Source organism: Anomaloglossus baeobatrachus, chromosome 11, assembly GCF_048569485.1.
Source record: "Anomaloglossus baeobatrachus isolate aAnoBae1 chromosome 11, aAnoBae1.hap1, whole genome shotgun sequence".
NCBI lineage: Eukaryota > Metazoa > Chordata > Amphibia > Anura > Aromobatidae > Anomaloglossus > Anomaloglossus baeobatrachus.
The window spans coordinates 69125410-69148325 of record NC_134363.1 but is presented as its reverse complement, the minus strand read 5'-3'; the positions used below and the strand labels follow the sequence as shown (position 1 = coordinate 69148325).

Below are 22916 nucleotides of genomic sequence, written 5' to 3'. Positions count from 1 at the left end.
ACACCACTGGTTAGCAACTGTGTACACTGTATATTGACAAAAAGCTGCCAATCAGTTGTGGGGGCGGGGTTACACAGCAGCTGATTAGGAGGGACCAGACACCTAGCCCTGTATTGATAATTTCCTGCTGATAAAACACTGATTTTATTGAAAGTGCACACAGTCCAGTAAGTGAAACATTGCTAAAATCAGGATCACAGCCCCTTTATTGTGCTGCTTTAAGCTTATGTAGCAAAAATCTGGTGACAGATTAACTACAAAAACTCAAGCAAACAGCAGCACACCGTGTCTGTGTTGGCCTCCTTGTGTATGATGGAAATTCCAGGGGGACATTCCTCCTTAAATAACCATGGAGAATCAATGGAGATTTGCACAAACAGGAAAATATAACCTTCATTAGGTATTGTAAACCCCTTATTCACCTTCATGGCAGCCCCATTGTACCGCCATTGAGAATGCAGCCGCAATCTGGTCAGGGGTATATAGACTAACCACACTAAGAAAGGGGTAGGACTCCATACACAATATACCTGGAGGTCAAAACATGTAACAAAAAAATAGTATAATCTCATCATCTGTATTGCCTAATGTGGAGGGAGGGGAGATCTGAGCCTGGATTTTCTGGTGCACAGAAGCCTCGCCTGTACACACTTCTGCAGCCTCGGTACATGAGTCACAGACATTTCCGGCTGTACTTTATAGAATGACTTAACCTGTAATAAAAGTAATACTGCAGCATTCACGAGCGCGGCCAAGTAAAGGTGGGGCGCTTCCTGCCAGCAGCCCAAAATGTGCGCAGCATCAGACGCAGTCACAGCCCAGCAGCCGTTACTTGTACATTACAGGTTAACGGAACAAACCCGATCCCACATGGCTCAAAGCTGGAAAATGCAGATTAATAACTTATTTCTTGCCAAAGCAACATAAACTTTGTGATTTGATGTATTCTCCCTCCATTTTCTGGTTTTATGTCAGTGCCAAAAGGAAGAGAAAACTAGCCAAACAACACATGCACACCCGAATTTACAAGCGTATTACTGCAGATGGAATCTAGTCTACAACATCTACAGGTTGACATTCTAAGGCGGTGTTTACACTGAAGCGGTGAAACGCAGCAGACACTGCTCTTTGCAACATTTCCCTGTACAATCACCTAACCTTAGAGAGAAAAGACTGCAAATGCTGCTCTACTGATTCATATAGCAGAAGATAATCCTCTGTTACATGCATCAATATAGCAGCATCTGTAGTTTCACACGACTACTCTCTCACAAGCAGGCAACAAACAAATCAACTAATTTCAGCCCCTGTATGTAACCTCATCCTGCAGTATATCATTCTGTCAGCTACTTGCAAAGACACGTATAGTGCCTTGATAAAGTATTCATACCCTGTAAACTTTTCTACATTTTTTTTCATGCGACACCCAGAAATTTAAAGGGAAGGTATCATCAAAAAAAAAAAATAATAATAACTGAAAAAAATATAAAGTAATAATGTTTAAATGTTTTGTTTAAATATTATTATTTTTTTTTAATTGTGCAAAATATAAAAAAAAAAAAATTAAAAAGTTTTATATTTTCCACTGTTAAACACTAGGGGGAGCAGCTTCTGAAATCCTACTGAATTTCCACTGTATAAAAAGCTCAGATTACAGCCTGCCGTAAAGTGGGCGGAGTCTGCTCTCCTGTGTGTGATGTCGCCTCCCCCCTCCTAATCTGAGTGTTTACAACAGATAACAGAGAATGACATGTAAGGACACAATGCACAGCCATTTTCCTGGTGACCAGAAATGTCTAAAGTGTCACCAAAGACAGCAGGAGTATCACACAGGACAGGATTAGATACACAGCTCAGCAGACAGTATCACACAGGAGAGGATTAGATACACAGCTCAGCAGACAGTATCACACAGGAGAGGATTAGATACACGGCTCAGCAGACAGTATCACACAGGAGAGGATTAGATACACGGCTCAGCAGACAGTATCACACAGGAGAGGATTAGATACACGGCTCAGCAGACAGTATCACACAGGAGAGGATTAGATACACGGCTCAGCAGACAGTATCACACAGGATAGGATTAGATACACGGCTCAGCAGACAGTATCACACAGGACAGGATTAGATACACAGCTCAGCAGACAGTATCACACAGGAGAGGATTAGATACACAGCTCAGCAGACAGAATCACAAAGGATAGGATTAGATACACAGCCCTGCAGACAGTATCACCGGTACACACACAGGTACTCACATGCAGTGGCGCGCGCATGCACACACACACACACAATCACCCCTGATGGGGACCTTGTGCCACACACACACACACACACACCTTTCACATCATTCCTCCCTGTGACCTCCGGTGGGCGCTCCAGGCAGCTGTGCTGCATGCCTTCCTCCCCTGCGTCCGGCCGACATTTCACACATCCGATCGCATGCACTCACACATCCGATCGCATACACTCACACATCCGATCTCATACACTCACACATCCGATCTCATACACTCACACACACTCACGATATCGCACATACCTGTACAATTGCATACACTCACACACACTCACGATATCGCACATACCTGTACAATCACACACACACACACACACACACACACACACACACACACGGCCAGAGCTGGGGGAGCTGCTGCAGCGGACGGAGCGGGGACTTGGGAGAACGGAGGGAGGGGGGTGTTATTGGAGACGGTAACGGCGGCGGCAGTAGCTGGGGCAGAGCAGGGGCTGGGGAGAACGGAGGGATGGGATGTCATCGGAGACAGTAACGAGGGGAGGGAGGGAGCCCGTACTCACACATCCCGGCGGGTGACAGGGGTAAAGTGGAGCAAACAGCACACGCTGTGAGCTCCACAATAATGGCGCTGGTCTCCTCCCTCTGCTGTGAACTGGACAGCCCAGGGGGCGCGTCCACGTCACAGCAGACGCCCACTGTAACGTATGGCAAGGGGTCAGAGCCCGACTATCAGAGTCTATGCACAGGGGCTGCCATAAAAGGAAGGAGTTACTGTCGTTACACACAAGGCAAATCCAGCATGGCAGCCCCCAGTAAAATAAGAATTACATAAAAACTAAATAAGCTGCGATTTTCATTTTGTATTAGAAATACTTGATTTCATAATCACTATTTTTAATACAAAAATAAAAAACCGCGATACCTTCCCTTTAAGTTATTTTATTTGGATGCTATGTGATACACGAACACTAAGTAACAAGTAATTGTGGAGTGTAAAGGAAACATTACATAGTCTTCTAATTAAAAAAAAATTATATTTATAATATTATATATATATATATATATATACACACACACACACACACACACACATATACATACATACATACACACACACACACACACTTACATACATACACACACAATTATATTACAGAATTTATTTTTTCACCTGTAAAAGCAATTAGCCAACAAGGGTTAAATAGCAAATGCACTCATAGGGATGCAGCAGGCCCCCTGTGATAAAGGTGGGTGTAACATGGGTGCAGAATACCGATGAGACAACCACTCACAGCCTGGAGGGGGTGGTTGCTGGTATTAACCACGCACACAGATGAGGTTTGCATAGGGTGCCAGTCACACAGGTACGTGTGATGCAGTGTCTGACTTACAAACTATTGAAGACACCCATACAAAATATGTAAGTTCGTATCCCAATCTTCAAGCATCCCCACGCGTATGAGTCCCTACAATATATATTCAAAATTATTTAACCCCTTCCCGACATTGGACGTATTGGTACGTCCTATATTGCGGCTCATTCCCACAACCACAAAGGACATACTGATACTTCTTGGGTGATCGTGCAGGCACAGGAGCTGAGCCCGCGGGATCACCACTGGAACCTCGGCATAAAGGGAACCTGTCACCAGAATTTTCACAATCAAGGAGATGTGCGCACGTGTGCGCTCTGCACTGAACCTAAAAGGTGCGCTTCAGAGCGCAGCTGAAAAGCTCCGTTCTGAAGCGCATGGTGCCAGCAGAGAACGTGCGCTCTGCATGCAGCTCCTGCCATAGACAGAGCAGGAGCTGCCGGCAAAGCGCACGGAAGAAGTGAGATGTCACTTCTTGAACGCAGCGCTTCGGGCAGCAGCCGAAGCGCTGCGCTCTAAGACGCCACGTGCGCACGGCCCCTGCACAATCTCCATAGATTGTGCAGGGGACGCAGGACGCATGCAGTTACGCTGCGCTGCAGAGCGCAGTGTAACTGCATGAATTACGCACACGTGCGCACATAGCCTAACACTAGAACTACTGGACTCGTGACACCTATATAGAAATACATGGTGCAAAGTAGTCAAAATGACTACCTCAGTAGTTCTAGTGTTAAACTAAAAGAATCCCCTTCTGCAGCTCCTGGGCTGCATTCTAGAAAGGTTGATCTTGCTACTGGCCCCCTTTCAGACCTAAATAAACACTTTATAAAAAGTCTTACCTTTTGGTATGCTAATGATGTTTTCTGGCCCCGTGGAGGGGGGGCTGTTTTTCGTCCGTTATTCCCACTGCTGCCGCTGTCCCCCATCATTCATTTACATACATGAGGCCGCCGCCCTCCGGTAACGCAGTTCTCCTGAGTTCTCGTGCATGCCCAGTGGCACTATCATGGGTCTGAGCATTGTGCAAATTGCGAGCGCCGGTGATGTTATTGCGCAGGAGCGAGATTATGGGCGGCGCTATGAATGTCATCACCAGCGTCATCCAAGTACCCGCCCATAATCTCGTGCCCGCGCTTTTCCCTCTGCCTGCACCGTTATGCGCTAGCGATAGCCATATCATCCATCTTACCTATTACCGCGGGCACAAGATTATGGGCGGGTACTTGGATGACGCTGGTGATGACATTCACAGCACCGCCCATAATCTCGCTCCTGCGCAATAACCTCACCAACGCTTGCAATTTGCACAATGCTCAGTCCCGCGATAGTGCCACTGGGAATGCGCAAGAACTCAGGAGAACTGCGTTACCGGAGGGCGGCGGCCTCATATATGTAAATGAACGATGGGTGACGGCAAACAGCGGCAGGAGAGGGAATAACGGACGAAAAACAACCCGCCCCAGTGGCCAGAAATCATCATTAGCATACCAAAAGGTAATATTTTATAAAGTGTTTATTTAGGTCCGAAAGGGGGCCCAGTATCAAGAGGAACCTTTCTAGAATGCAGCCCAGGAGCTGCAGAAGGGGACTCTTTTAGTTTAATTGCAAAAATTCTGGTGACAGGTTCCCCTTAAGTAATAGCCAAGACCCGGCTTTCACAGCCAGGGCTGTTGACTGAATGGGCCCTAGTTATTTAAACTCCTAGCAAATCACAGCATTTAAGGGTTCTGTACCCTTACTACAATACTAGTCCAACAACCCCCCCCCCCCCTCCCTCTTCCGGATGTGACTGACTCCTCACTGTCAATGTACAATCTCTATACAGAGCCTGATGTGGGCAGGGACAGCTCTCTGGACTCTGCTATACCACTAAACCTAAAAATGCAGATTGTGTCAGAACGGCTGCACCCAGTAATCTAAGTGATACATAGTTGGATTCAGAATCTCTTTGCCTACGTGATGCTGCTCTCAGATGATGTAGCGTTTTTGCCATTTTTTTTGCACGAGTTTTTCATTGCTTTCAATGATGAAAGAATTAATGTGCGGCAGATTAAGTATCTTTCCACAATACTCTTCACATCCAAACAAGTTGCTGATATCAATTCAGAAGATATCTTATATACAGTTAGGTCCAGAAATATTTGGACAGTGACACAATTTTCGCGAGTTGGGCTCTGCATGCCACCACATTGGATTTGAAATGAAACCTCTACAACAGAATTCAAGTGCAGATTGTAACGTTTAATTTGAAGGTTTGAACAAAAATATCTGATAGAAATTGTAGGAATTGTACACATTTCTTTACAAACACTCCACATTTTAGGAGGTCAAAAGTAATTGGACAAATAAACCAAACCCAAACAAAATATTTTTATTTTCAATATTTTGTTGCGAATCCTTTGGAGGCAATCACTGCCTTAAGTCTGGAACCCATGGACATCACCAAACGCTGGGTTTCCTCCTTCTTAATGCTTTGCCAGGCCTTTACAGCCGCAGCCTTCAGGTCTTGCTTGTTTGTGGGTCTTTCCGTCTTAAGTCTGGATTTGAGCAAGTGAAATGCATGCTCAATTGGGTTAAGATCTGGTGATTGACTTGGCCATTGCAGAATGTTCCACTTTTTTGCACTCATGAACTCCTGGGTAGCTTTGGCTGTATGCTTGGGGTCATTGTCCATCTGTACTATGAAGCGCCGTCCGATCAACTTTGCGGCATTTGGCTGAATCTGGGCTGAAAGTATATCCCGGTACACTTCAGAATTCATCCGGCTACTCTTGTCTGCTGTTATGTCATCAATAAACACAAGTGACCCAGTGCCATTGAAAGCCATGCATGCCCATGCCATCACGTTGCCTCCAGCATGTTTTACATAGGATGTGGTGTGCCTTGGATCAGGTGCCGTTCCCTTTCTTCTCCAAACTTTTTTCTTCCCATCATTCTGGTCCAAGTTGATCTTGGTCTCATCTGTCCATAGAATACTTTTCCAGAACTGAGCTGGCTTCATGAGGTGTTTTTCAGCAAATGTAACTCTGGCCTGTCTATTTTTGGAATTGATGAATGGTTTGCATCTAGATGTGAACCCTTTGTATTTACTTTCATGGAGTCTTCTCTTTACTGTTGACTTAGAGACAGATACACCTACTTCACTGAGAGTGTTCTGGACTTCAGTTGATGTTGTAAACGGGTTCTTCTTCACCAAAGAAAGTATGCGGCGATCATCCACCACTGTTGTCATCCGTGGACGCCCAGGCCTTTTTGAGTTCCCAAGCTCACCAGTCAATTCCTTTTTTCTCAGAATGTACCCGACTGTTGATTTTGCTACTCCAAGCATGTCTGCTATCTCTCTGATGGATTTTTTCTTTTTTTTCAGCCTCAGGATGTTCTGCTTCACCTCAATTGAGAGTTCCTTAGACCGCATGTTGTCTGGTCACAGCAACAGCTTCCAAATGCAAAACCACACACCTGTAATCAACCCCAGACCTTTTAACTACTTCATTGATTACAGGATAACGAGGGAGACGCCTTCAGAGTTAATTGCAGCCCTTAAGAGTCCCTTGTCCAATTACTTTTGGTCCCTTGAAAAAGAGGAGGCTATGCATTACAGAGCTATGATTCCTAAACCCTTTCTCCGATTTGGATGTGAAAACTCTCATATTGCAGCTGGGAGTGTGCACTTTCAGCCCATATTATATATATATAATTGTATTTCTGAACATGTTTTTGTAAACAGCTAAAATAACAAAACTTGTGTCACTGTCCAAATATTTCTGGACCTAACTGTATCTGTAGTTACGGGAGTTTTCCGGGATGAAAAGTTTACAGCCACTGTATGTCACTGCAGGATTGTGCTTGTGCAGTGCACACACTGTCATGATTCTTCTGTATCAGCAGAGCAAGTGGGCAGTCATGTAAGCAATTTGCATACTTTTGGTGACATACTGATTTGATCGAGAGACGTAGATGAGAATCTATTTGGCATGGGATTGGAAGTATGCAAACTGCCCACTTGTACTGCTGCGTGCACTGCACACTGTCAAGATTCGGCAATCTGCACTGACATACAGGGCTGCAGGCTTTTCTTATTATCAAGGAAAACTTCATCTGGACATACACGAAAGCTCTGCGGACTGGATGTCAGCACCTTGATGAGATGGAGGTGCCTGCAGACATCTTTTCCGCTAAGGATATCCCCATAGGAAGCAGTACCGGGTTTCCCTAGCAGCGGCGTGGGAGCAGCGACTCTGCAGACAGAGGATATACTCGAGAATGTGACACTACAGACATTCCTAATCCCCATGATCCTGAGCAATGAACTCATTTTTCTGACTCCTTAAACAAATCTTAGTTTTCCATGGCACATTCTTATGACTCATTGTCTTGGAGGTTCTGCACCGAGTCCTGATCCCGGGCCAGGCTTTTCTATAGCAGTCGTAATGAAAATTCGATATTTTACAGAAAAGGGAGGGACAGGAAATTATTTTATTACTCAAAATTCAAAAATATCTTCCTTTAACCCCTCCATGACCAGGCGATTTCACTTTTTTTGCATTCTTTTTTTCACCAGCTATATTTATTACCCCGCTCCATCCGCCATCTCCAGCCTCTTCACTATACACCAGGACCACAAGCCACATCCAGGCCTCAGAGGTTACTGGGCGCAATAATGTCACCACCTTATGATGCACTGTGACCTCCAGGGCCTTAATGAGGCCTGACCTCTTGATACATGCAACGCACTATGGCGAACAGAAAAAAAAACAGCCGGCGGGTGGCTTGAGAAGTATTAATTTTTTTTATTTTTTTTTATAACCAATGCTCACCTCTCCGGCTGCTCCATTGCTCGCTGTCTGGTCTGCTTTTTTACCCCAATCACTAGGCACGCAGCATCTCCGGCCTCGTCACTATAGGCCAGTACTTACGGCCGAACCCAAGCTCTCACTGCACGTCATGAGGGTTTGATGTTTTTGTAACACAGTCAGCGCCTGCCTACAGTCTGAAATCCTGGTCTATAGTGAAGAGGCCAGAGACTATGCACGTGACGGCGGAAAGAAGAAAACCGGACCGTAGGTCCATGGCGAGTATTAGGGATTTTTTTTTTCCTTGAACATTTTTAGTTTGTTGATTTTTAGTTCCTTCATAAACTTGAATCTCTTATCTTCGGTACTGCGGTATATAGTATAGGGCGGCACGGTGACTCAGTGGTTAGCACGGCAGTCTTGCAGCGCTGGGGTCCTGGGTTCAAATCCCACCAAGGACACCATCTGCAAGGAGTTTGTATGTTCTCCCCATGTTTGCGTGGGTTTCCTCCGGGTTCTCCAGTTTCCTCCCACACTCCAAAGACATACCGATAGGGACTCTAGATTGTGAGCCCCAATGGAGACAGTGTTGCCAATGTATGTAAAGCACTGTGGAATTAATAGCGCTATATAAATGAATAAAATTATTATTAATTATTATTTACTGACCTCCTATGAAGCCCAGACTCCTAGGTGCACCAAGACGACAGCACCATGGGCCTTTAGAAAGCCCCAAGCTGCCATGTTAAGTCACTGGCACCCTGCAATCTAGTCGCAGGAGTGATGGGTGATCAAATGGCACGTGGACCATTTGCAATAATTTAAATACTACAGTCAGATTGACAAGGGAATGTAAATATTACAAAGCAGTGATCAGCGATATATTCCCTCTCCCTTCTATCAGGGTTTGGGGATGAAGAAAAAAAACACGGTATCGGCTGCGCTGCTAGGAAAGTTCATAGGGATGATGGTATTATTTCAGAAGTTTTTATTTACAAATAAATATGCCACAACGCGTTTCGGGGGAAAAAAATCCCCCTTCCTCAGGTAGCCTGGCTACCTGAGGAAGTGGGAATTTTTATCCCCGAAACGCGTTGTGGCATATTTATTTGTAAATAAAAACTTCAAAAGCAGCGCAGCCGATACCGTGTTTTTTTCTTCATCCCCTAATCCTTCATCTCCATGCTGCAGCTCACGGGGCTGCTGCAGCTAATTGAGGATTTGCCTGAATCCATCCACGCTTCTGAAGGGCCGGTGAGTCACTGGCATCTTGGTTACGGGTCCGTCCATCTCTAAGGAGGAACTGCAGCTTAACGCTGGTCTGGCGGCTGAGCGCTCCACGTGGACTATCGATCGTGTGAGCGGCCGCCTGGGCTGGAAATTCCTGCGGGCTCTAGAGGACGTGTTCCCCGCTGATGCCTTAGTGGTACACCCGGGATCTCCCTTCGGCTGTTTCCCCAGCGTTGTACCTGTTGTACAACGGAATCAGGTGAGTGTGTCCATCACACTGTTTCCAATTTTTTATCATTGGTTTTACACAGGAGCGCGCCTTCTTCTTTTTTCTATCAGGGTTTCAAATAGCAACAGAAGTCAGGAAGACACAGATCTCCAAAAAGTGGAGAAAGTGGAAATCAACAACAGTCTCGGTGAGGGCAGCAAAATGTGGCAGAAAGGGAGGAAAGCACATAAAGAGTAAAGGACACAAGAAGGTAAATGAAAGCAGCAGCAACCTGGATATCCAGCCTATATTACTGATAGAGACACTCCCACAGGAAAATAATATTAAACTTGGCTGTAAATTGTGAAAAGGAATGAAGATTGCAGACTGATGCTTTAAAGGTAGCCAGTAATATAGGTAAAGATATTTTCCCCCATTACAAAAGTGCCCATAGCCTTTAATTCACAACACTTGACTTCTCCTGCCACAGAACCCTAAGCCCATCAGAATCAAGCAGTGTGACAAAAGTGATAGAAAAGGGGTTAAGGTCAACTTGAGACCTCGGGACTTCTGTTTTCAGGCTGCTAGGAAAATCTGTTGTCGTTGTGATGTCACACAAGTTCCTCTTAGGGGTTAGTGGTAAAGTCACACCGATCAGATTACATCACTGGGCAGATTATACAGTAAAAAACATCCTGGTCCCAATATTCTCTGGATTATGCGGAGCCGGTAAGTGGCTGTGGAGAGTAATGTCCGGAATGATCTTGTCTAGACATGGTAGGGGGCTGCCGATGACGGGGTCACTCGTGTACTACATTACCATATGACAGTTTGCAGCATTGCTGATAATGTACTGCTCAGGATGTCTGAACACTAATATACTACAGACCATCAAGCTACATGCGAACGTGAAGCAGTGACAACCATATGTGTGTGCAACCATATCGTATGACCACATAAGTTGGTCACAATTTGGCGGTGTATCTTCCATGATGAGACCACAATTGGCATTCCAAGCCTGGGAAAAGGGTTTCCTCAACCACGCTCACATGCATGGGAAAACTTCACAAAATGGGGACTAACCCGATATAACCAGACTAGTCCTCATGCAGATAGGCAATATAAAACAATAGAAATTAAAGGAAATCTGAAAAAAAATAAAATACCACCTTGATATCTGCGATCTAAAGTTTTATTCCTGAGAAATCCATGTTTTTCTTAATATGTAAATGAGCTGTTAAGATCTATGGGCCGGACATGGATCTCCCTGAGAATCTGCCTCCAGAGATTACTGTAAATGAAAGAGGGTGTTACCAGTGTGAGATGTAGATCAGGAGAGCAGACTGTCAGTTATTACATGTCTCAAACTGTAAAATTCAAATTTATAAGGAGGCAAATTCTTGGGGAGATTTACATCCCATGGATCTAAACAGCTCGCAGATGTTTGGGAACCCGGTCAGACACTTGGAGCGGATTTGGCCCAAACTCCATATAATTTTAAGAGACATGAACTTAAGTGTTATAAAATGGTGTTAGTAAAGGCTAGGGGAACTAAAGTAGGGCAATTATACACAGAGTTTCTGCATGCCTCTCTCATTAAAGCTTATGAATATTCACCGCTTCCCCTGTCCACCCTCTTCAATTGGTTGCAGTCAGACTGCCAACATCTGTGATAGCTAGTGTGAGAGCAACCAATCACAGACACTGGCAGCAGTCTGGCTGCAACCAATCACAGAGGGTGGGCGTGGGAAGCATTGAATATTCATGAGATTTAATGAGTGGACCCAGAAGCAGTGTGATGGCCACACGGAAACTCGGTAAGTATAATTGTCCTGCTTTAATCCCAGTTTTGCCTTTTTTCAGGTGTCCAGTACGGACCTTGAACTTTACAGTTTGGGTTCGCCCATCACTACTCATTTACATAGGAAGAAAAACAGGGATTTCTCTGTAATAAAACATTGGATTGCAGATATCACATTCAGCTTCCTATGACCCACATACCCATATAGATGGCTTAGGAGGGTTGAGCAGACTGACAAATTCCATGTAAGGGTCACATTACCTAAATGTTTTCTACCAAGCCACATATACAGGTAGCTTACGCTCTACCAGTGTATGCAATAAAGCAGCTGCTACACTAATATTAATGCTGGCTACAAATGGAGGATAAAACCAGGCTGTTGGTTGGGAACTGATCAGAGATCTACTAATTACTACACAAGAAGACAATTGTGCGGGGACATCTTATCTAGACATCAGCCTCCGACAGGAAGCCCCGGCAGATCACACTGCAGATACACACGTCAGCGGAACAGACTTTCCAAGAAAATTGCCTCAATTATGACGCAAGCACTGGCTTTGATAACTATCAGATTATTGATTTTTATCAGCACAACAGCTGGCATTAGAGGACGGGCTCACAGGCTTTGCCATCCCGTACTTTACATTGTGCGTGCACTAATATGTGTCTGACACTAAAATATACATACAGCAGTATCAGCACAGGGGTAGTGATTCACCGCTAGGTAGCAGAACTATTTATGTGCACTGTAGTGATAGTATGGAAATTATAACCCATAGGTATACACTACAAGTAGAGGAGTCGCCGCTAAGTAGCAGAACTATTTATGTGCACTGTAGTGATAGTATGGAAATTATAACCCATAGGTATACACTACAAGTAGAGGAGTCACCGCTAGGTAGCAGAACTATTTATGTGCACTGTAAAGCTGGTATGGAAGCTATAACCCATGGATATACACTACAAGTAGAGGAGTCACCGCTAGGTAGCAGAACTATTTATGTGCACTGTAGTGCTAGTATGGAAACTATAACACATGTATATGCACTATAAGAACAGTTGTCACTGGACCTATAGTACACAGAAGACGACACAATCAACCACAATTACTAGTACTGTTGTGCAAATGAGTTGTAACTGCACCATAGCTAAGTAAATAGGAAACAACACACAATACTGTATTGCACCTTATAAGTTAGTTGTATAAGGTGTAATGTAAAACAATGCAAAAAAAACAAAGCGTAAAGGATTGTTCACACGTTGCATTTTTTTTGTTGTGTTTTATGCCACATTTTTTTCATACATTTTTTGTGATGGGAAAGTAAACTGCGTTTTACAATGCTGATACCTCCTGCACACGCTGCCCATTTTTTCCTTGCAGATTTGAACCTTCAAAGTGTTTTTCTAATCAGCAGCATGTCAATTCTTTTACTCATTTTTCAAATAAATGTGGGGAGAAAAAAATAAAATAGAAAAACGTGCCAAAAATGCACAGATTTTACGCATTTTTTCTGCTAACACTGGAAATTACAATATATTTTTATGCCGCAAAAAAAGCAAAAAACAAAAACCAAAACAAACGTATGCACATGTCTTACCGTCATTTGATACATCAATAATACATAAAGATATGATATATTACAAGTTTGTTGATCAGATACATCCACTTTTTTAAAAAGCCACACGTCAGGCACAATGCAGCAGTTGTGGGGTTTTTTTATTTCATGTAGTTTTAAAAGTTGACTTTTTTTCCTCCAAATTCATCAAAATGGAGCACAGAATTCATGAATTCTGCACAAAGCCCAATATTACCTTTAGGTTCTGTCTAACTGGTTTTGAGACTTTGTAGCAGGAAAAAAAAAAAAAAAAAAAAAAATCATAATTACTTACCGGTAATGATTTTTCCCAGAGCCCATGACAGCATCAACAAAGCAGTGGTGCTGTCATGGGGGAAGGGAAAAAAAAAATCATAATTACTTACCGGTAATGATTTTTCCCAGAGCCCATGACAGCATCAACAAAGCAGTGGTGCTGTCATGGGGGAAGGGAAAAAAAAAATCATAATTACTTACCGGTAATGATTTTTCCCAGAGCCCATGACAGCATCAACAAAGCAGTGGTGCTGTCATGGGGGAAGGGAAAAAAAAAATCATAATTACTTACCGGTAATGATTTTTCCCAGAGCCCATGACAGCACCAACAAAGCAGTGGTGCTGTCATGGGGGAAGGGAAAAAAAATCATAATTACTTACCGGTAATGATTTTTTCCAGAGCCCATGACAGCATCAACAAAGCAGTGGTGCTGTCATGGGGGAAGGGGAAAAAAAAATCATAATTACTTACCGGTAATGATTTTTTCCAGAGCCCATGACAGCACCACTGCTTTGGTGGTGCTGTCATGGGGGAAGGGAAAAGCTTCATATTTCGAAAACTGTCACAAAAAAGAACGTAAGAGCAGAGAGCCTGATTCCAGGGTTGTAACTTACTCAGCAGCTTTTTGTAGCTTTAATACCATCAGTGTTTTATCATCAAGAGATTATCACTGCAGGACTAGGTGGTGTCTGGTACCAGACAGTCCAGCTAATCTGTATAACCTGCCCCCAACATTGGATTTGCAGCTTGCTGAAAATTCAGTGTACACAGGAAGTTGCCAATCATTGGTGTGAACGGGGTGATACACAGCTTAGCATACCAGATAAAACAGGGATTCTATCAAAACTGCTCCAAGCAGCTCAGCAAGTGACATCACTGGAATCCGGGTCTCTGCCCCTACATCATGCTATTCTTAGATTCCACAGCAAAAACCTGCTGACAGATTCTTTTTAACACCATCATAAAGATAAGGTGGAGTTTTAAAATGTTTGGGGGGGGGGGGTTTCCATGCTATTTTAAAAAGGAGCATTAAATTTTGCAATCTCCTTGCACAATCACAGTATAAACAGTAGCTGGGCTTCGTGACTAGCTAATGCTGTTAATGTAGCTGTAGGACGCGCCCATGTAGGATGCTTCCACTTATCTCAGCATAGAAATAGAAGGAGAACATTCCCCGGCTACAAATGTGATCTACACATCACCTGATATACTCCCATATAGCACAAGGGATTACCCGGGGACGCACTTTACCTCCAGCTATACTGGGCCAGTAACATGCGACTTACTGGGCCGTATCCCCATTACAGGACATGCTATGGACGGCTGCCAGGCACACACATTACTTGTCCACTTATGGTCATAATGGTATTCAGACACAGAGGATGCGAGCCATGGGGAGGAGGCCGAGTGCAGCCGGCAACACAGAGTGATGACACGCTTCTATGCAGCTCATCCATGCCAAGTGTATATGACATTTACTATATGATAATATGACATTACCGTCCCTCCCTACAGGCTGGGGCAGTATATCCGAAATATCACATCTGTGCCGTGGATTTCCACCGCTCAGCTGTGGTTCTCCAGCTGTTGTAACCCGACATGCACCGAGTCACAAGTAAAATCCAGCTTTGTATATCCTGCGCAGTGGGATTACAGCTCTGTACACAGGCTGTATATACAGGATACTGTCAGGGCATTATTTTATTTTCTCCACAATTGACATTTATCATCTATCCACAGATGATCACTAGAAGTGGGGTCCCCAGCTCTGTCACCCCTTACTCCATTACCACAGTGCTGACACGCTGGCATGGTCCCGTATCTGCCACTGTGTTAGGTCTAGACTAAAGCCCCCCATACACAGACTAATGTCAGCCCTACTCACCGACATCAACAAGTTCAGACGACAGACTAATGAGTATGGGGGCACCGGCTGCCTGATCATCAGGGAAGATACCAACTGGTAAACCGGGAGCTGTACCCAGTAGTGATGAGCGAGCACTACCATGCTGGGAACTAGCACCACTATGCCCGGGGCTCAGAAGTAGTGATGAGCGAGCACTATCATGCTGGGAACTAGCACCACTATGCCCGGGGCTCAGAAGTAGTGATGAGCGAGCACTATCATGCCGGGAACTAGCACCACCATGCCCGGGGCTCAGTAGTAGTGATGAGTGAGCACTACCATGCTGGGAACTAGCACCACCATGCCCGGGGCTCAGTAGTAGTGATGAGCGAGCACTACCATGCTGGGAACTAGCACCACTATGCCCGGGGCTCAGAAGTAGTGATGAGCGAGCACTATCATGCCGGGAACTAGCACCACCATGCCCGGGGCTCAGTAGTAGTGATGAGCAAGCACTATCATGCTGGGAACTAGCACCACCATGCCCAGGGCTCAGTAGTAGTGATGAGCGAGCACTATCATGCTGGGAACTAGCACCACCATGCCCGGGGCTCAGTAGTAGTGATGAGCGAGCACTATCATGCTGGGAACTAGCACCATGCCCGGGGCTCAGTAGTAGTGATGAGCGAGCACTACCATGCTGGGAACTAGCACCACCATGCCCGGGGCTCAGTAGTAGTGATGAGCGAGCACTACCATGCTGGGAACTAGCACCACCATGCCCGGGGCTCAGTAGTAGTGATGAGTGAGCACTATCATGCTGGGAACTAGCACCATGCCCGGGGCCAGTAGTAGTGATGCGTGAGCACTACCATGCTGGGAACTAGCACCACCATGCCCGGGGCCAGTAGTAGTGATGAGCGATCACTATCATGCTGGGAACTAGCACCACCATGCCCGGGGCTCAGTAGTAGTGATGAGCGAGCACTACCATGCTGGGAACTAGCACCACCATGCCCGGGGCTCAGTAGTAGTGATGAGTGAGCACTACCATGCTGGGAACTAGCACCACCATGCCCGGGGCTCAGAAGTAGTGATGAGTGAGCACTACCATGCTGGGAACTAGCACCACCATGCCCGGGGCTCAGTAGTAGTGATGAGCGAGCACTACCATGCTGGGAACTAGCACCATGCCCGGGGCCAGTAGTAGTGATGAGTGAGCACTACCATGCTGGGAACTAGCACCATGCCCGGGGCTCAGAAGTAGTGATGAGTGAGCACTACCATGCTGGGAACTAGCACCATGCCCGGGGCTCAGAAGTAGTGATGAGTGAGCACTACCATGCTGGGAACTAGCACCATGCCCGGGGCTTAGTAGTAGTGATGAGCGAGCACTTCCATGCTGGGAACTAGCACCACCATGCCCGGGGCCAGTAGTAGTGATGAGCGAGCACTATCATGCTGGGAACTAGCACCATGCCCGGGGCTTAGTAGTAGTGATGAGCGAGCACTTCCATGCTGGGAACTAGCACCACCATGCCCGGGGCCAGTAGTAGTGATGAGTGAGCACTACCATGCTGGGAACTAGCACCATGCCCGGGGCCAGTAGTAGTGATGAGCGAGCACTTCCATGCTGGGAACTAGCACCACCATGCCCGGGGCCAGTAGTAGTGATGAGTGAGCACTACCATGCTGGGAACTAGCACCATGCCCGGGGCTCAGAAGTAGTGATGAGTGAGCACTATCATGCTGGGAACTAGCACCATGCCCGGGGCCAGTAGTAGTGATGAGTGAGCACTTCCATGCTGGGAACTAGCACCATGCCCGGGGCTTAGTAGTAGTGATGAGCGAGCACTTCCATGCTGGGAACTAGCACCACCATGCCCGGGGCCAGTAGTAGTGATGAGCGAGCACTATCATGCTGGGAACTAGCACCACCATGCCCGGGGCCAGTAGTAGTGATGAGCGATCACTATCATGCTGGGAACTAGCACCACCATGCCCGGGGCTCAGTAGTAGTGATGAGTGAGCACTACCATGCTGGGAACTAGCACCACCATGCCCGGGGCCAGTAGTAGTGATGAGCGAGCACTACCATGCTGGGAACTAGCACCACCATGCCCGGGGCTCAGAAGTAGTGATGAGTGAGCACTACCATGCTGGGAACTAGCACCACCATGCCCGGGGCTCAGTAGTAGTGATGAGCGAGCACTACCATGCTGGGAACTAGCACCATGCCCGGGGCCAGTAGTAGTGATGAGTGAGCACTACCATGCTGGGAACTAGCACCATGCCCGGGGCTCAGAAGTAGTGATGAGTGAGCACTACCATGCTGGGAACTAGCACCATGCCCGGGGCTCAGAAGTAGTGATGAGTGAGCACTACCATGCTGGGAACTAGCACCATGCCCGGGGCTTAGTAGTAGTGATGAGCGAGCACTTCCATGCTGGGAACTAGCACCACCATGCCCGGGGCCAGTAGTAGTGATGAGCGAGCACTATCATGCTGGGAACTAGCACCATGCCCGGGGCTTAGTAGTAGTGATGAGCGAGCACTTCCATGCTGGGAACTAGCACCACCATGCCCGGGGCCAGTAGTAGTGATGAGTGAGCACTACCATGCTGGGAACTAGCACCATGCCCGGGGCTCAGAAGTAGTGATGAGTGAGCACTATCATGCTGGGAACTAGCACCACCATGCCCGGGGCCAGTAGTAGTGATGAGTGAGCACTACCATGCTGGGAACTAGCACCACCATGCCCGGGGCCAGTAGTAGTGATGAGTGAGCACTTCCATGCTGGGAACTAGCACCATGCCCGGGGCTTAGTAGTAGTGATGAGCGAGCACTTCCATGCTGGGAACTAGCACCACCATGCCCGGGGCCAGTAGTAGTGATGAGCGAGCACTATCATGCTGGGAACTAGCACCACCATGCCCGGGGCCAGTAGTAGTGATGAGCGATCACTATCATGCTGGGAACTAGCACCACCATGCCCGGGGCTCAGTAGTAGTGATGAGTGAGCACTACCATGCTGGGAACTAGCACCACCATGCCCGGGGCCAGTAGTAGTGATGAGCGAGCACTACCATGCTGGGAACTAGCACCACCATGCCCGGGGCTCAGAAGTAGTGATGAGTGAGCACTATCATGCTGGGAACTAGCACCATGCCCGGGGCCAGTAGTAGTGATGAGTGAGCACTACCATGCTGGGAACTAGCACCATGCCCGGGGCTCAGAAGTAGTGATGAGTGAGCACTACCATGCTGGGAACTAGCACCACCATGCCCGGGGCTCAGTAGTAGTGATGAGTGAGCACTATCATGCTGGGAACTAGCACCACCATGCCAGGGGCTCAGTAGTAGTGATGAGCGAGCACTACCATGCTGGGAACTAGCACCACCATGCCCGGGGCTCAGTAGTAGTGATGAGCGAGCACTACCATGCTGGGAACTAGCACCACCATGCCCGGGGCTCAGTAGTAGTGATGAGCGAGCACTACCATGCTGGGAACTAGCACCACCATGCCCGGGGCTCAGTAGTAGTGATGAGCGAGCACTATCATGCTGGGAACTAGCACCACCATGCCCGGGGCTCAGTAGTAGTGATGAGCGAGCACTTCCATGTTCGGAACTAGCACCACCATGCCCGGGGCTCAGTAGTAGTGATGAGCGAGCACTTCCATGTTCGGAACTAGCACTACCATGTGTGGGTCTTGGTAGTAGTGATGAGCGAGCACTACCTTGCCTGAAAACGAGCAGTCGGATGCTTGGATGAATGTGACTTGAGTACTGAGTATAACGGAAACCAATGGAGAACCCAAGAACTTTTCTGAAACATCTTCTGGAAAAATAGTCAAGTCCCCCATTGACTTTGATTTGAGCAATGAGCACCCAAGAATGGCAGTGCTCACTCATCAATAGTACTGAGCACCCGAGCATGGTAGTGCTCACTCATCCATAGTACTGAGCACCCGAGCATGGTAGTGCTTGCTCATCAATAGTACTGAGCACCCGAGCATGGTAGTGCTCACTCATCATTACTTACAAGTACCAAGCACCAGAGCATGGTAGTGATCACTCATCAATAGTACTGAGCATTAAGGCATGGTAGTGCTCGCTCATCACTACTTACGAGTACCTGAGCATGGTAGTGCTCGCTGATCAATAGTACTGAGCACCCGAGCATTGTAGTGCTTGCTCATCACTAGTACCTAGCATCACAGCATGTTACTCCTCATTCATTACTAGAACTGGGCATGGTAGTGCTCGCTCATCACTAGGACCGAGCACCAAGACATGGTAGTGCTCGCTCATCACTAGGACCGAGCACCAAGACATGGTAGTGCTCGCTCATCACTAGGTACCAAACACCAAGACATGGTAGTGCTCGCTCATCACTAGGACCGAGCACCAAGACATGGTAGTGCTCGCTCATCACTAGGACCGAGCACCAAGACATGGTAGTGCTCGCTCATCACTAGGACCGAGCACCAAGACATGGTAGTGCTCGCTCATCACTAGGACCGAGCACCAAGACATGGTAGTGCTTGCTCATCACTAGTACCGAAGACCAAGGCATGGTAGTGCTCACTCATCAGTAGTACCGAAGACCAAGGCATGGTAGTGCTCACTCATCAGTAGTACCGAAGACCAAGGCATGGTAGTGCTCACTCATCAGTAGTACCGAAGACCAAGGCATGGTAGTGCTCACTCATCACTAGTACCGAAGACCAAGACATAGTAGTGCTCGCTCATCACTAGGTACCAAACACCAAGACATGGTAGTGCTCGCTCATCACTAGGACCGAGCACCAAGACATGGTAGTGTTCGCTCATCACTAGGACCGAGCACCAAGACATGGTAGTGCTCGCTCATCACTAGGACCGAGCACCAAGACATGGTAGTGCTTGCTCATCACTAGTACCGAAGACCAAGGCATGGTAGTGCTCACTCATCAGTAGTACCGAAGACCAAGGCATGGTAGTGCTCACTCATCAGTAGTACCGAAGACCAAGGCATGGTAGTGCTCGCTCATCACTAGTACCGAAGACCAAGGCATGGTAGTGCTCGCTCATCAGTAGTAGCACCCGAGCATGGTAGTGCTCGCTCGTCACAAGTACCTAGCATCACAGCATGTTAGTCCTCGTTCATTACTAGTACCGAGCACCTGAGCAAGGTAGTGCCCACTCATCACAAGTACCTAGCATCACAGCATGTTACTCCTCGTTTATTACTAGAACTGAGCATGGTAGTGCTCGCACATCACTAGTACAGAGCACCCGGGCATCGCAGTGCTCGCTCATCACTAGTACAGAGCACCCGGGCATCGCAGTGCTCGCACATCACTAGTACAGAGCACCCGGGCATCGCAGTGCTCGCTCATCACTAGTACCGAGCACCCGGGTATTGTAGCGCTGGGTCATCATTAGTTCCCAGGAGTGTTGAGTTGGCAAACAAAAAGTCCTAGCCTCACATTGTCTAAGTAGCCTATGTTCATACATCCCACAATTCTTCAAAAGAGATTGCACCTTTCTTTTGGGTGAGTGTTTTTCATTTCCTGAATTTTTGAATAGTTTGGGAAAGTGGTTTTATTCTGAATTTTTTTTGTTCTCTATTGAACAGACTAGAGCAGGAAGATGCAGCCAATCAGAATCTACCTTGAAAAAAAAAAAAAACTCCATGTGCACAGTCTTTTTGCTGAGATTTTTTAAAAGCGGAAACTTTTCAGATCTGAAAACTTGGAAAACTTCTCCAAAACTGAGCAAACAGACGCCATGTGCACAAAGCCAAAGGGTAAAAACTCAACACTGATGGAAATCTCATAAACAAAACTGATAAGACTTTTTTGTGTTCAAGAAAAAAAAAAAAAGCCCCAATATCTGAATGAGCCCAGAGTCATATTTAGTTGGGTGTCAGACATTTATCACCAATCTAGACAGTAGATAGAAAATCTGTGACACCTCGATCCATACAGGCTATTGGTCACACAGGGGGTTGTTTTTTTTTCAGTGTTTTTTTTGTCACAGGAGTATTGTCAGGAAAAAATATCTGCATACTTTATAGGGATTTATAATGCATTTTTAACACTTTTAATGGAAAAAATGCACCCAATATATTAAAGAACTCGCATTTGGTTTAAAAAAAAAAAAAAACTGCAGGGAAAACCGTGTGAATGAGACCTTAGAAATCTCATCTATTTTTCATATGTAAAATGCTCACTTTTTTATGCACAAAGAAAAAAAAAACACATACTGTGCACTGAATGTAGTGATAATCTGAGGGGGTTTTTTTCACCCAATAGTCCTTTGTTTACAAAATAACATCCAGAGTGACGTCACAACCCTGAGTGATGACATCACTGCAGAGAAACCATAGCGTGACGTCATCAATAGCGATGTAAAGAGAGCAATGGAGAACAAAAAGGAGAAGAAAGTTTCTCCCATCGCTGTATCCAGCCCACAGCCAGTGTATACGGCTGGGAACATCTGTGCCACACCTGGAGGTCCCTGGTCACACGTGGGGGGCACTGGGCACTTACCTGGGGTCCTGTGTGCTGCTCTGCGCCCGAGGACTAGCGGGGAGTGAGCGGAACCTGGGGCTGGGCGGGTGCGGCCGGGACACATACACACGGCTGAGGGAGCGGCGACAAGCGCACGACACACCCTGAGCGCAGAGCAGCGCCCGCCCCGCCAGTGCCGTGCGTGAGCGGATATTTACCCTCCGTCCCTACATCTCCAGGAGGCTGAGTGTATGCAGAGCGGCTCTGCTGCCGCCTCCTCTGTGCTCCGCTGCCGCCTCCTCTGTGCTCTGCTGCCGCCTCCTCTGTGCTCTGCTGCCGCCTCCTCTGTGCTCTGCTGCCGCCTCCTCTGTGCTCTGCTGCCGCCTCCTCTGTGCTCTGCTGCCGCCTCCTCTGTGCTCTGCTGCCGCCTCCTCTGTGCTCTGCTGCCGCCTCCTCTGTGCTCTGCTGCAGCCTCCTCTGTGCTCTGCTGCCGCCTCCTCTGTGCTCTGCTGCCGCCTCCTCTGTGCTCTGCTGCCGCCTCCTCTGTGCTCTGCTGCAGCCTCCTCTGTGCTCTGCTGCCGCCTCCTCTGTGCTCTGCTGCCGCCTCCTCTGTGCTCTGCTGCAGCCTCCTCTGTGCTCTGCTGCCGCCTCCTCTGTGCTCTGCTGCCGCCTCCTCTGTGCTCTGCTGCCGCCTCCTCTGTGCTCTGCTGCAGCCTCCTCTGTGCTCTGCTGCCGCCTCCTCTGTGCTCTGCTGCCGCCTCCTCTGTGCTCTGCTGCCGCCTCCTCTGTGCTCTGCTGCCGCCTCCTCTGTGCTCTGCTGCAGCCTCCTCTGTGCTCTGCTGCCGCCTCCTCTGTGCTCTGCTGCCGCCTCCTCTGTGCTCTGCTGCAGCCTCCTCTGTGCTCTGCTGCCGCCTCCTCTGTGCTCTGCTGCCGCCTCCTCTGTGCTCTGCTGCAGCCTCCTCTGTGCTCTGCTGCCGCCTCCTCTGTGCTCTGCTGCCGCCTCCTCTGTGCTCTGCTGCCGCCTCCTC

The 22916-nt window shown here is 47.3% G+C and overlaps 1 protein-coding gene across 2 annotated transcripts in view; it reads right to left on the bottom strand.

The window, feature by feature from the left end:
* MYADM (myeloid associated differentiation marker) overlaps positions 1 to 22163 on the bottom strand; it is a 35826-nt gene extending 13663 nt beyond the window's left edge. Inside the window, exon 1 of one of the 2 annotated variants that reach the window (XM_075329349.1) lies at positions 22107 to 22163. Coding sequence is in view for 1 of the 2 variants with exons in the window: in XM_075329347.1 (XP_075185462.1) it covers positions 21928 to 22012 (85 nt within the window). In the remaining variant the exon portion in view is untranslated. Of the gene's footprint in view, positions 1 to 21927; positions 22077 to 22106 lie in introns of those variants that run through there. The other variant, XM_075329347.1, reaches the window with a different exon arrangement.
* Between the last annotated feature and the right edge of the window lie 753 nt (positions 22164 to 22916).